General features: G+C 42.0%; 1 protein-coding gene across 2 annotated transcripts in view; it reads right to left on the bottom strand.

Moving 5' to 3' along the window:
• Positions 1 to 8,531: 8,531 nt before the first annotated feature.
• Positions 8,532 to 15,148, bottom strand: part of RBL2 (RB transcriptional corepressor like 2) — a 71,930-nt gene continuing 65,313 nt past the window's right edge. For both annotated transcript variants that reach the window (XM_073576196.1, XM_073576197.1), the window contains 2 exons: positions 14,755 to 14,922; positions 8,532 to 14,206 (listed from right to left, as the gene is read on the bottom strand). In XM_073576196.1, coding sequence (XP_073432297.1) covers positions 14,027 to 14,206; positions 14,755 to 14,922 — 348 coding nt within the window. In that variant the 3' untranslated portion in view covers positions 8,532 to 14,026. The remainder of the gene's footprint in view (positions 14,207 to 14,754; positions 14,923 to 15,148) is intronic.

Genomic DNA, 15,148 nt, shown 5'->3' with positions numbered 1-15,148 from the left:
GACTCAAAATCACCAACATCCTTCTCATATTTTTTCTGTTTATTAGTGATGATATTATTTTCCCATCTCTCCACATCCTTGTCCAGACTTTTGATCATCCCTTGAAAGTGATCCACACTAAGCTCTTGTTGGAGAGATTTCTGTAAATTATCCATCTCCACTTCAATGGTTTTTAATGACATAGTATTTTTTTCAATGATAATGGAAATAAATTCTAGAGAACATGCATTAGCAGCTTTAATCCACCGATTAATAAGGCTTTCGTCACCCAAATCAAAGGTAGGGAAGTGCTCCTGAGGCACTTTAAGAGGTATCACAATTGTAATTCCTGCCTATTAACTGTTAAAGGGAATCCGTCACCCTTTTTTTTGGCTTGCAGCTGCTGGCATAGACATCGGGGCTTATCTACAGCATTCTGTAATTTTTTTCATCTTTTTTCATCTATATTATTATTTTTCTCATTTATTCTATTTATCAGAATTGTATAAAATTAATTGTCCAGATGAAGCATGTATTTTATTTACTGCACAATATTTATATCTATGGTGTTGTTCTAGCGTTTATATTTCAATCAATGCTATTGTCATGTATCTTGGGGTTGGACTCTATTTACCCTATTTATTTGGAGTGATTTATATGCCACAAAGAGACAGTGCGCATGCCAGGATTTTGAATCGCCTTGAGGAATACATAGTAATCAGACACAGGGTTTAGGATTTTTTAACCAGGTGTAACATCGCTACCCGGGTTGGTTTCTGACCTGATATAAGCCTGCTGTTGGGCGGGGCTTATCTCGAACGAGGAACTGGTGGCAGCAAACCGTACTGTTTTAGTGAGGAACACTGGCAGTGATGACCGGGAGGTTTATATATATATATCCACAGCCTGGACCGGTGATATATATCCCCCTCACTGGGAGCACTTCATTAACTTATACCTATAAGGGAAGCCTTTCCGGTAACTATTTGCCCTCGGTTCAGTTCCCTGACTGACCTGGGGCAAGTGGTGGCACCAGAGAGCCGATCCCTACTGGGTTCTTCTCTCCCATCCCCCGCAAAGTCGACACCCCCTTTCCCTGTGCAACTAGTCACACAGACATAATTCTAACGTAAATTTCCAGCTTCAGAGACCGAAGAAATGTTCTGTTTTAGCTAATACAATCCTCAGATAAAAACCTGTAATTTTTGAGACAGACGTATCTGGAGAAAGCTGGCACGATTTGCTCAGTCTGGTTGTAAGAAATGTGCACCGAACCTTAGGATCTGTCAACACCTTCAGCACTTTAAATAAACCAACGCAAAGTACAGCTCCATGTAACTATGGGGACGGGTGTAAACAGGAGGAACACACGGCAGGCCATGAGCTTTATGGCCCATCTCGTTCATACGTGCAGTGAAAATATGTGCTACAAACACAACGCTGACACAGCGTGATGGAGAATAGACGACTGTACGGCTTCTTTTAGAAACTAGACTCCCAGATACGAGACTGACATAAATGGGTCACTGGTGGGGCGGCAAATTATCATTGGGTGTCATCAGGCACACATTCCATGGGAACCATCTCTGGCTCAGGAGCCATCATGAAGCCAATTTTTTTATGTCATCACAAACCAATCCAATTTTTGAAATTTTGGGTGGCTGGTTTTACATTGGCTAAAAACTAAGGGGGTTTTAAATGCGTTTCCATCTCAACAACCTTTTCTGATCGGAGGGTCATACTGTCAAATTGAACCACTAGCAAGGGCCACAGTAAAACATTAAGGGGTATTATATCTAAAGCTGCATTCGCAAGTTGCAAAGACAACTTCAGAAATTTGCTGCTTTTGCATTGATTTTGAAAATCACGATAAGACATCATAATTTTTGCCAAGATTTTCCCGAAATTGCAGCAAAACACCGCTTCCAATCTGCATACGCAAACATGTGAACACACTTTTTGGTTTGCCATAAATGTCTTATAGGAACAAGTTCACTTTTCAGAATTCCTAAACTATCAGAAAAATGGGGTCCTTGCATTTTAGAACTCCCCTAAACAACATAGAAAAATGCAGATATGGTCAGGACACACACGCCCATCTGGAGTGCCAAACACGAGGCCCCCACTGCAAGTTGTGCACCCCATGATCTATTGGAGTGATGGCATATTACAAGGACATGCCATCATTCTTGGGGTCTGACTGCCAGGACTCCACAGATTATCTGAACGAAGGGGCAATTTTAATATTTTTTTCCTGCTGCTCCTAAGTGGAGCTCTATACAAGAAAATTTCAGAATTATTAAAGATCAGTATGGGTCCAAAGATCTGACCCTACCAGATCATAATATTTCGGCATTTCCTGGCTATATAACTTTACCAGGTCATGACTGGGAAATTTTTTGGTTTTATCATACAGGCACCTTAAGAGGCTTTTAAAAGTTTTCCTGTTCAGATATTCAAATGTTTTTTGCCCTTTTTGACGATACATGGGGATTCATTTTTATATGCCTTTCTTTTTTTGCTGATCTTAGGGGAAAATTTATGGGAAAACAGAAAATGTATTTATTTTTCACATTTTTTACTGTTTTTATGACCACACAGGATTGCTGAAAACATTTTTAAATTTCCCATTCTATAGAAATAATTTTTATATATTGGATATATTTTTGGTTTCAACTGGGGTGGGGCTATACATAGTGATTCAGATTTGGAGCAACCCTTTTTATCTTATGCATTTTTTTCCACTTTCTTTTCATTTATTTTGCCCACTGTGTCCTCCAGATCTTAAAAGAACTCTTGGATGACATTTTAACATATATATATATATATATATATATATAATTTCCCTGTAAATGGGGTTGATAGCACCAGTTGCAAGGTAATTTCAGCCTCTTGCCTGTATAACAGATTTGAATGGGTCTCCTAGGACTCAACAACTCCTGCTCCCTCCCTACACTGAACAATCACATGTTTACTGGGTACAGAGGAGGAAGCACTATCAGTGCTTCCTAATTTGATTACACCAGCTTTGGATAGATCAAGAAGGTAATCATGGTAATAAACCATGTTCATCTTCTATCTGAGAAGTCTGACAACCAGCTCCTCACCCCCACATCTGCACAATCTCCTGCCAGCTGCTTACATTGCATTGACATTTTAGAACATAGTGGAGGAATTAGAGAGGACTGCCCAGATTTTTCTATTGACAGTGCAGAAGTAGTTAATTTATGGTAATACATCATTTTATTGGGGTTGTCATTCAGCAACTTACCAGGAACCAATATTGTCTCTAATTTCTTCAATTTGAGGGAGTATTAGCACAAACTCAAATTTAACCAAATTAGTTTGGTGAGAGTTATGGTACATTTGCACATGCCAATGTCACGTTGTGACTATGGGATAATAAGTGTGCTCCTATACTGATTCACAGGCTAGGGAGTCCCTAGCTATCTTGTCCCCAGGATTAAACCTGAAGGTGGAGATGTCAGGGCCTCGATCCTTTCTATGCTCTTAAACAGCACTTGTCAGTAAGGCATATGGGAGAACTACAAACAAGACTGACAGTGCAAAACAGAAGCACAGACACAGCACACACTCTCAGGGAAATACACTAAGGAATTAAAGTGTAAAGCCTGTGAGGCAATAAAGCGACAAAGATATCTAGGGAAAAAGGAGAGGGTTAAACAAACACCGCTCACAACTTTTGAAATAACTAGTAGTAACCAGGATGCAGGCCTGGCGTCACCACCCAACGCAACCAGGCAATTGCCGGGGGTGGGGCCCTGAGCAAGCAGGGGGCCCACCCACCGTCGGTGACACTAGCACACTATGCTGCCCATGAGTCGGGGCGACCCAGTACTGCCTGAAATACTTATCTCTTCCTGTTCCTCAGCAGCTCCAGTTTCTTCCACATCTTCTGACTATGACGTCTTAGGGAAGAGAGAACGTCACCACAGCTTGCCGTCTGCACTGAGCACTGCAGAGGGTCATGTGACACTGAGGATACCAGAACTACAGCCAGCAAGGAATGAGGAGAGGTGAGTGTTTGATTACTTATTTTTTATGTATGGAGCATTATATTGGGTATTGGGGCCCATTCTGTATGGATAATTATATGGGCTCATTTTTCTATAGGTAGCATTATATATGGAGCCCATTATCCTGTACGGAGCATTATATTGGGCCCATTATTCTGGGCCTGTTATTCTGTATGGAGCATTATATGGGGCACTTTATTCTGTATAGAGCAGGGTTCCCCAACTCCAGTCTTCAAGGCCCATCAACAGGTCATGTTTTCAGGATTTCCTTAGTATTGCCCAGGTGATAATTGGATCATCTGTACAATACAAGGGAAATCCTGAAAACATGACCTATTGGCGGGCCTTGAGGACTGGAGTTGGGGAACCCTGGTATAGAGCATTGTACGGGGCTCATTATTCTGTATGGGGCTTTATACGAGGCCCATTATTCTGTACGGAGCAATATATGGCGTCCATTATTTTGTATGGAGCATTATAAGGGGCCCATTATTCTGTATGGAGCAATATATGGGACATTGGGGTCCATTCTATATAGATTATTATACAGGGCCAATAATTCTGAATAGAGCATTAGACTGTATTGGGTCCATTATTCTGTATGGAGCATTTTAAGGGGCCCATAATTCTGTATGGTGCATTATATGGGGCCCATTATTCTATATGGAGCATTACATTGGGCCCATTATGTACGGAGCATTATATGGGCCCTATTACTCTGTACGGAGCATTATATGGACCCATTATTCTGTATGGAGCATTATATGGGGCATTGGGGCCTATTCTATATAGATTGTTATATGGGGCCAATTATTCTGTATAGAGCATTATATGGGACCATTATTCTATACAGAGCATTATATGGGGCCCATTATTCTGTATGGAGCAATATATGATGTCAGTTATTCTGTATAGAGCATTATAAGGGATCCATTATTCTGTATGGAGCAGTATATGGGGCTCATAAGGAATGGAGAAATATATGGGGTCCACTATACTGTGGTGGAGGACTATGTGGTGCCCATAATACTGTATGGAGGACTATGTGGTGCTCATAATACTGTACGGAGGACTATGTGGTGCTCATAATGCTGTATGGGGACTATGTAGTGCTCATAATACTCTACGGAAGACTATTTGGTGCTCATAATACTCTACGGAGAACTATGTTGTACTCATAATAATGTATGGAGGATTATACTGTCTGATCTAAAATAAAGTCTGCAGTTACTTTCACTGCAAATATTTATTCCCCCCAGTGCACGCACTGTACGCTGCGAGCATTCCCCAATTTCTGAGCTATTGCAGAATTTACGATAGATATCACTTCACTCATGTAATGTAAGAAGTGAAATCTTTGGCATTGTGGTCTACATATTTTCTTATCAGTACCTCATTAATTGTGGTGTGTGTTAAATGATGATGCTAAATGTTTTTTGTGAAAGAAATATATAGAAAGTATTAGACTCAACTTACTTGGAGAGAATGCATAAAATCCGCATGTAAAATAACCCCAGAAAAAACCATTTAACATCATCATTCAACGAATACCCCATGAATTGTAGGTTTTTACAGGAGGATTGGTTTTGTTTTAATTTTATCTAAGGTTGTTATGCACATTATATTGATTTATACCGACTGATTAGACATTCAGAGTTGGATTTACTGCTCATGCTTTTTGGTTGCAGGCTCAATGACATTTTCTATACTATGATATATTAATGATTCTGCATTGTGAATGTTCATGCAGACTCTTTTCTAATTTTTTGAAAAAAGATTTTGTTGAACAAAGTAAAACATTTTATTATAAAGCATGTATCTCTTCTTTAATCTGAGAGGACCGTAGTCTCAGATCGTGAGGTTATACTTTATTATAAGCAGTATGCAATAATTTAAAATTGAGACTAATGTGTTAATTAATCCTGATGAGGGATGGCATATTGCGATCACTCTCTTACCACCACCTCCACCACCTCCAGCCATAGCTGCGCAGACTACCGGGACGGTGTTGCATTTCCCCGCAGTGTGTTGTCTGCAGCTATGCAAGGAAAACCTATGATCAGCGAGGGTCCTACTGGTGGGATCCACGGATAATGAGGCTATGTGCACATGCTGCGGATTTTTCTGCGCGGATTTGCTGCAGGTTCAAATCGGCAGCATGTCAATTTTTTGTGCAGATTCCGCTGCGGTTTCACACCTTCTCCATTGTAGAGGTGGGAAACCGCAGGGCTAAACCGCAGGCTAATCCGCAGGTCTTTTGACCCAAATCCGCGCGGAAAAATCCGCAGGACCTAAATCTACGTGTGCACATAGCCTAATGCTATTCTATAGCATTTCTAATGACGGCTTGTCTCAGGGTTTACTTTTATGCTACAGATTTGTCCACAGCGACATTTTAATGAGGATTTGCCACAGATGAGACCATTGAAAATGGTGACAATCAACAGCAAGTTCTCCTGCAAATCTGCATCAGAATCTTCACCCTCTACGATGAAGGAGTCTATCAGCAGCATACGGAATCCAGCGCCATTGTGCACTCGTCGCTGCTGGATTTATCGCCCAGATAATGTAGAAATCACTTTATGACTTAATGTCCAAATGGTCGATTTTCCATGTCTGAGAAGCCAAGCCTGCCTAACGCCATGGTGGTGGATCAGTGTGTCCTACATTTCATGCCGTGTTAAGCACGCACTCATCCTCCGATCCTCTGACTTGATACTTAAAAAAACGGTCTAACATTTGTTCCCCAGGTGGAAGTGTCTTCGTATCGGCTGAGCCTTGTGTCTGGCGCCATCTAGGCACAAATCCGGCACATGACCAATAGCTAGATAATACAAGATCCAACGTGTATTTAGGTGATTGGGGATGAAACTAAGGCCTCGTTCACATGCCAGATATTGATAGGACCTGTACCAATTAGAACCTATGGGGCTGCTCACACAGCAAACCAAGTGATACCCACAAAACACAGAGATATGTCTGACTTCTAAGCTGAGTCACAGACCAAACGCGACAATGAACCAACTATGGGTCCGGGAAAAAGATGTAAAGCATTCAGAGGCAATCAGTGTACTGTTCTCAGTGGTGGGCAGTTCAGCCTTACATCACTGGGGTCCTGGCTTCAAATCCCCCCCCCAAGGACATCATCTGCAAGGAGCAAGTACGTCCTCCCCATGTTTGTGTGGATTTCCTCCGGGTTCTCCGGTGTCACCCCAAACATACTGATAGGAAATGTAGATTGTGAGCCCCAATGGGGACAGTGATGACAATGTCTGTAATTTGCTCTATAAGAAAGCAGAATAATGTCTTTTTTTCATGGAAAGTTTATTAGAAGATTGAGAAATATTTTCGATTTTTTTTTTTTTTTGCATATAAGAAAACCTTATGAAATGCTAAATGGGAAAAAGTGACAACTACCAAACACTGTTGAAAATCAGATCCAAAATACTGATAGAACGCTGACCACGTTTGCACATCAGAAAATAAATCACTAATGTCTGAATGAGCCTCAAGAAGTGAATCAGAGGACACCTCTTTCCTGGATCCCAGATGATATGTCACTATATATTAGCAGAGTAGCGCCATCATACCACAGTATGCACTATGGGAAAAACTGCACCCATCTCTGGTCAAAGGGAAAACTGGTGTATTTGCAAATCCCCAGCCCCAGATGACTTTCATCCACGGATACTGAGGGAATTGAGCTCAGTAATTGCCAGACCACTGTATGTCATATTCTTAGACTCTCTTGTAACAGGGAGGATGGCTGATGTGGTACTGATATATAAGAAAGGTAAGAAGGTGGATCCAGGTAACTACTGTCCGGTAAATCTGACATCAGTAGTGTGCAAAATTTTTTAGGGCATTATAAGAGATGATCTGCAGAAATATATTGCAGAGAATAATATAATAACTGACAACCAGCACGGATTCATGAAGGATAGGTTGTGTCTAACCAACATGTTGGGTTTTTATGAGGAGGTAAGTGTAAATCTGGATGTAAGTAAAGCGGCTGATGTGATTTATTGGACTTTGCAAAGTCATTTGATACAGTTCCACATGACAGCCTTATACTGAAGCTACAGAAGCAAGAACTGGGGGAAACTATATAAGGAATTGGTTAAATGACAGGAGAGTCGTTAGAAACGGTACATTTTCTAAATGGGATAAAGTCAGTAGTGGGGACCGCAGGGATCTGTGCTGGGAGCAGTGGGCACTGCATGGATCTGTGGTGGGAGCAGTGGGTACCGCAGCGATCTATACTGGGAGCAGTGGGCACTGCATAAATCTGTGGTGGGAGCAGTGGGGACTGCAAGGATCTGTACTGAGATCAGTGGGACCACAGGGATCTGCGCTAGGATCGATTCTTTTTAACCTCTTTATTAATAACATTTTGGATGGGATTGAGAGTAAAGTGTCAGTCTTTGCTGATGACACCAAACTAGGATACGAAATCTGTCCTTGACATTACTATTTTGCAAAATGATCTGAATAAGATGACCCAATAGGCAAACACTTGGCAAATGAGATTTAATGTAGATAAATGTAGAGTAATGCACCTAGGACAGAGTAATCCTATAGCAGAATATACATTAGATGGGAGTATACTCGGGACTACAGAACAGGAGGAGGTCCTGGGTATTCTGGTTACAAGTAAGCTGAGCAGCAGTACTCAATGTCAAGCAGCAACTGCAAAAGCAAACAATATTTTAGGATGTATAAAAAGAGACAAAATTACGCGATCCCAACGTATCGTTACCCTTATAAATAATTAAGGTTGAGGGCACATCTAGAATATGGGATCCAGTTTTGGGCTCCACATTTTAAAAAGGATATTCAGAAGTCAGCGTCAACTCAAAGGCGGCAACTAGATTATTACAAGGGATGGAAGGCCTCTCATATGATGAAAGGATGGGCTTTAAAAAAAAAAAAAAAAAAAAGACGCCTCAGAGGGGATCTCATTTACATGTATAAATATATGTGTGGCCAGTACAAAACACTGGAACATGACTTAGACCTTCCAAAGAGCATACTGAGGACTAGGGGACACTCATTACAGGTGGAAGAAAGGCGATTCCGGCAGCTAAATAGGAAAGGGTTCTTTACAGTTAGAGCAGTCAGACTGTGGAATGCCGACCACAGGAGGTAGTATAGTGGCCGACACTATAACAGTGTTTAAAAAAGGGCTGGAGGATTTCCTCAGTCCACATAACATTGCGGGTTATAGTTAATTTAGTGACAAATAAACAATTGGTGGAGAAAGATTGAACTTGATGGTCCGGGGTCTTTTTTCAACCTATGTAACTATGTAAAATCTGATAACACACAAAGCCATATAGTGGACAGGTGCCAGTCGTCATCTGTGGGTAATGTGGCAGGTCATGGATATGACATTTGCGTGCTGATAGTAAAGCAGGGAGTGTAATGGAATTAGTAAAGTTGCTTTTTAACATGCACTTGTAAATATGGTTGTATCCTCTAAATGTGTAGTTCCTTGGACTTGATACACTGCTGTGGTTTAGGTGTACGGACTGCCACATACAGGTGCTTCTCACTAAATTAGAATATCAAAAAGTTAATTTATTTCAGTTCTTCAATACAAAAAGTGAAACTCATATTATATAGAGTCATTACAGAGTGATCTATTTCATGTTTATTTCTGTTAATGTTGATGATTATGGCTTATAGACAATGAAAACCCAAAAGTCATTATCTCAGTAAATTAGAATTAACAGAAAGCACCTGCAAAGGATTCCTGAGCGTTTAATAAGGTCCCTTATTCTGTTTCAGTAGCTCCACAATCATGGGGAAGACTGCTGTCTCGACAGATGACCAGAAGGCAGTCACTGACACACTCCACAAGGAGGGGAAGCCACAAAAGGTCATTGCTACAGAAGCTGGCTGTTCAGAGTGCTGTATCCAAACATATTAATGGAAAGCTGAGTGGAAGGAAAGAGTGTGATAGAAAAAGGTGCACAAGCAACTAGGATAACTGCAGCCTTGAAAGGATTGTTAAGAAAAGGCCATTAAAAAATTTGGGGGAGATTCACAAGGAGTGGACTGCTGCTGGAGTCATTGCTTCAAGAGCCACCACACACAGACGTATCCAGGACATGGGCTACAAGTGTCGCATTCCTTGTGTCAAGCCACTCATGACCAACAGACAACACCAGAAGCTTCTTACCTGGGCCAAGGAGAAAAAGAACTGGACTGTAAGGTGTTGTTTTCAGGTGAAAGTAAATTTTGCATTTCATTTGGAAATCAAGGCCCCAGAGTCTGGAGGAAGAGTGGAGAAGGCCACAATCCAAGCTGCTGGAGGTCTAGTGTGAAGTTTCCACAATCAGTGATGGTTTGAGGAGCCATGTCATCTGCTGGTGTAGGTCCACTGTGTTATATCAAGACCAAAGTCAGTGCAGCCATCTACCTGGAAATTTTAGAGCCCTTCATGCTTCCCTCTGCTGACAAGCTATTTGTAGATGGAGAATTCATTCTCCAGCAGGACTTGGCACCTGTCCACACTGCCGAAAGTACCAATACCTGGTGTAAAAACAACAGTATCACTGGGCTTGATTGGCCAGCAAACTCGCCTGACCTTAACCCCACAGAGAATCTATGCAGTATTGTCAAGAGGAAGATGAGAGACACCAGACCCAACAATGCAGACGAGCTGAAGGCTGCTATCCAAGCAACCTGGGCTTCCATAACACCTCAGCATTGCCACTGGCTGATCGCCTCCATGCCACGCCGCATTGATGCAAAAGGAGCCCTGACCAAGTGTTGAGTGCATTTACTGAACATACGTTTCAGTAGGACAACATTTCAGATTTTAAAATCATTTTTCAAGCTGGTGTTATAAAGTATTCTAATTTACTGTGATAATGACTTTTGGGTTTTCATTGGCTGTAAGCCATAATCATCATTAACAGAAATAAACACTTGAAATAGATCACTCTGTGTGTAATGACTCTATATAATATATGAGTTTCCACTTTTTATACTGAAGAACTGAAATAAAGTAACTTTGTGATGATATTCTAATTTTGTGAGAAGCACCTATATATATTAGTGCTTGTTCACACGTCAGTCATTCTCATACGAGTGCCATCAGTTTTTTCACATGTGTGTGCAAGAGGTTTACACGGAGCCATCAATCTGCTGCCCTAAAGGAGCGCCAGGAATCCACGGCTGGCTCCAAATTTTGTAGAGAAGTAATTTCTGATCTGTAGAAATCCGATGAAAAAGAATGCATCATTCTCCATCTAACTACCCTTTGTCCTAGGCTGGGTCATGGCCATACATGTCACCATACAGCCACTATTCGTGATTTGATCCCAATGCCACAACTGGAGAACGTGGTTTGTGTTTTTTCTGTTGACTCCGACAACTGGCTACTAGTTGTCCATCTCTGGCTTATGGCATTAGTATGCCCCACATTATCTTAGTCTCCTGCATGGAACGTGGCACCAAGTGGTCTTCTGATGGGCATGTACGGACCAACCTCAGTGGTTGGAGAGGTTGTTCATTGTAATAATCATTTACTCCAATGGAAAAGGAAGACGCTCACCACAGCCTGGTGTACAATGGGTTGTTCATCTCCAAGCAGACACACAGAGAATGTCACCACATCACAGTACAGAAAGGGTCATTTCCACCACCAATACGACACAACTAGGGGGGGGGGGGGGGGGATACCTAAGAATTTGCATTATTCTTCTTTTAGGACAGGTTAGGAAAGCCACACCTGAGGATTCAATAAATAAAATAATTTATACCTTAACAATTGTCCCTTTGGGAAATAACACTATTTTTTTATATTAGGTTTTCCAGCACCAACACATATCTAGCAAAGCGTGTGCCATCACTTTGTAATTCTAGTAGTCATGTGAAAAAGCAAAAACTGGAAACTAAAAAAAAAAACTAATAACAGAAAATTTGTCCCCAGATTCTACAATAAAAACTGCAGCCCTTAATGACTACATCTCACAGACCGGATGTAGCTGGAATATTTACGATGAAAATCCATATCATCTTTTCAGAAAATGTTGAGATCTGGTGCCACAAGTGAGGGAACATAAAATGAATGGGAAAATAATGAAGAGTTCCTGTGTCACTAATTCAACTTTATTCTCAAGTCTTCAGCCACGTCAAGGGTGCCCTAAGCACTCGTGCTTGGTTTGAACAGTCTTTTTATGCCCTCATCCTCCCATTATAGAGGACCAGTCTCCACTCCTGCCTTGTTGCTCCACCTAAATCCTTGGATTTTTCGTAAAGTAATAATTCTAGAGCATCTTTTCTGATAACTTAGCGTCATCTCATTACTCTGGTATTGTGCCAAACAATGAATTAAAAAAAAAAAATAGATAAACTGTGTGCACCCCATCCCCGGTGTCCCCATTTAATCCGATACTTACAACACTGAAGAACACTACTTTTATGAAGATTACTGTATTACTAATAGTAAGATGGTTAAAATAACACCAGGAAAGATGACGGCTCCTCTAATGTACTGAGCACAGCCCTGGACACGGAGCCCTTACCTTATTTTTCACATGACATATATATTATAATATATATTATTCTTTTTCCAAAGAGATGGCACCCGCTTGCTATCTTTACATTTCATTAGGTAGCTCCATAAAATCAGAATGCAGATAAGTCATCAGCACCACGGGGGCATTGTGTAAGGAACATCACGTGTCCTGCCGAAGTCTCAAAACACGCATCTGACATGCTCCTATAGGACGAGACCTTATACAGAGGACATATTTTAAGTGCTACTTGATTAGGGCTCCTATATGTTGTCATCGTTCTGCCATTTATTGCCGAGGGTGCTCCTCTTACTCCATGTACCCTAAGAAACCTTGCAGCCTCTGTACTAGTAGCCTATATGACAAGATATCTACTCTTAGGGCGCGTTCAAACATCCGAGCAAATCAGTCAGAAATCAGACCGCAATGCACGGACTGGCCGTGGGTTTCTCAACATGAATCTGTGACGCTCAGCTCAGGAGACCCGCAGAGAGGGCGTGCGCTGCCATCCAATGCCCAGACCATCTTGATGCTCCCTTACAATGGCGTAGGCCTAGCCCATCACTTCTAAAGCCTGACTCAGGGTTAAGGAGTTTATATCTTATTGAACGTCCCCCAGCCACGTGGTCACAGCAGTGATCTGGTCACCCCAAGATTGTCCAAAGTGTATGGGGGGCATTAAGTCTTACCAGCAGAATTCCAAACCTTGGCCGAACCTGCTACTGCCATCTGTGAGCTTGGCTGAGTTTAATGTGTATGGGGTTATCCCACTGTTTCCCAATTAATGAGATGGGGGGGTAAAAATCCAGTATTTCTGATTTTGAAGTGCAAATCCTTTAGTTCTCGGCAAGATCAGCCATCGCCAAAGGAGTTGGGAAACTGCTCTCCAACAACATGGGAGCTCTCTCTACTGAGCATGGAGGATCGACAGGAAGCCATCTCTTCTGTATGGGGCCCGCAGGCTACTAACATTAATATGGCACCTGGAGTGGAGAATTACTGTAATTCATACAGAGACGGCTTAGCCGAAGGAACTTGTGTGCTGCCGTCCTACACCGTGGGTGTACCGGTGTATACTGTGTATCTATGATCAATAATAAGTTTCCTACCCCCCTCTGGAGAGTGCAGATATGGATTTACTGCAGATTTGAAGAGGTGCAGCACGATGCTATAGCGTCCACAGGCTGTACCATCGGACCACCACCCCACATACACGTCTGTATTAATGCTTCATCTGGTCTCATCGGCCATATTTCCTGCCTATACATCAATGTCGAGGGCTTCTTTGTGGGTATGACATTTCTAGTGCAACCTCTGGGCAGACCTCCTGCCTAAGCGCTCAGCTGCGTATATAGAAGTGTGAGCCCCTCCTACCATAAATGCTCCACACTTTACAGTCCTGGGGTCTCCATTACATATGGTTACAGAATTATTATATATATTAGGATCTATGAAATACTGAAGCCAGTACAAGCCACCCATCTAGCTGGTACAGAAAGCGCCTCTGTCATTAGCCACGTCTTGAAGTTTCCTGAAGAGGGCGCTATGGTTTTCTGGGCATATCCGCTTTGCTGGAGACTCATTTCCATCTTCCAACACAATCCCTCGCTTCTTGGTTGGGGTCTCCCCTGTTCTGATCATGCTGTTGATCTCTTGCAATCTCTGTTGGTTAAAGCCAATAGCACATTTACCGAGGGGCATTTTATCGACACATAAATTTAGAATTTAATTTCTTTATGAAGGCTTTCTTCTAATAAACCGACACTACCATGGTTTCACACATTCAGTTATTGGGTTTAAAGATAATCTGTCAGCAGGCTTTCACTGTGTAATCTAAGAGAAGCACAATGTAGGGGCAGAAACACTGGATCTATGGACGTGGCGCTTGCTGTAGTTTCAATATTATCAGTACATTATTACTGATGGACTAGATGTCTCGTGCGTCCTAGTCAACCGTCCCCACCACCAATTGTCAGCAAGCTACCAATCAGGGGTGTCGGCAGAGTCATGAACAGCCTATTAGGTCACTTTCAGTTGGGCTTATTTGTTTGCTACTTCTGTAATCCTAGGCTCAAGAGAAGCAGAGTGTGGGGTGCTACCTCGTTTTTATGGATGACATGGGACTACCCATTATATCTCATCTTAGCAGACAGATGTAAAGGGGTCTCTATGTAGATACTAGCATCTAAAAGTGTGTGTGTCAGACTTACTGTTGCAGGGCTGAGGTTAAAATAATATGAGATCTTTTCCTTGGGTGACAGCGTGGAAGAATCCTCACTGTGTGGGGAGATGTAGATGGGGTGATTGTGAGACAACTGCACACGGCGAGAAGACAAGATCCGCATGGAAGGATAAGGAGAGAGTGGGGTAGCTTCATTCTGTAAGACAAAAACAGAGTGAAAAAAAGATGTCAGACTGGGGATGCCTGGTCTATCTCAAAACGAGATACACTTTGTTTGTCTCTTTATCATAGGGGTCCAGAGAGATTCAGGAATGTAGGCGCCTTGTCTCACAGTGGTCATGTGAGCACTGCAGCCAATGTCACACTAGCGCTGGGAAACAAGGCGCCAACATCGCTGAAGCTGCACTGGCGTAACAGTGTAC

This window comes from Dendrobates tinctorius, unplaced genomic scaffold (assembly GCF_039654945.1).
Source record: "Dendrobates tinctorius isolate UK_male_01 unplaced genomic scaffold, ASM3965494v1 ptg000047l, whole genome shotgun sequence".
NCBI lineage: Eukaryota > Metazoa > Chordata > Amphibia > Anura > Dendrobatidae > Dendrobates > Dendrobates tinctorius.
Note: the sequence above shows the minus strand (reverse complement) of the source record. Positions and strands in the feature narration are given on the sequence as shown.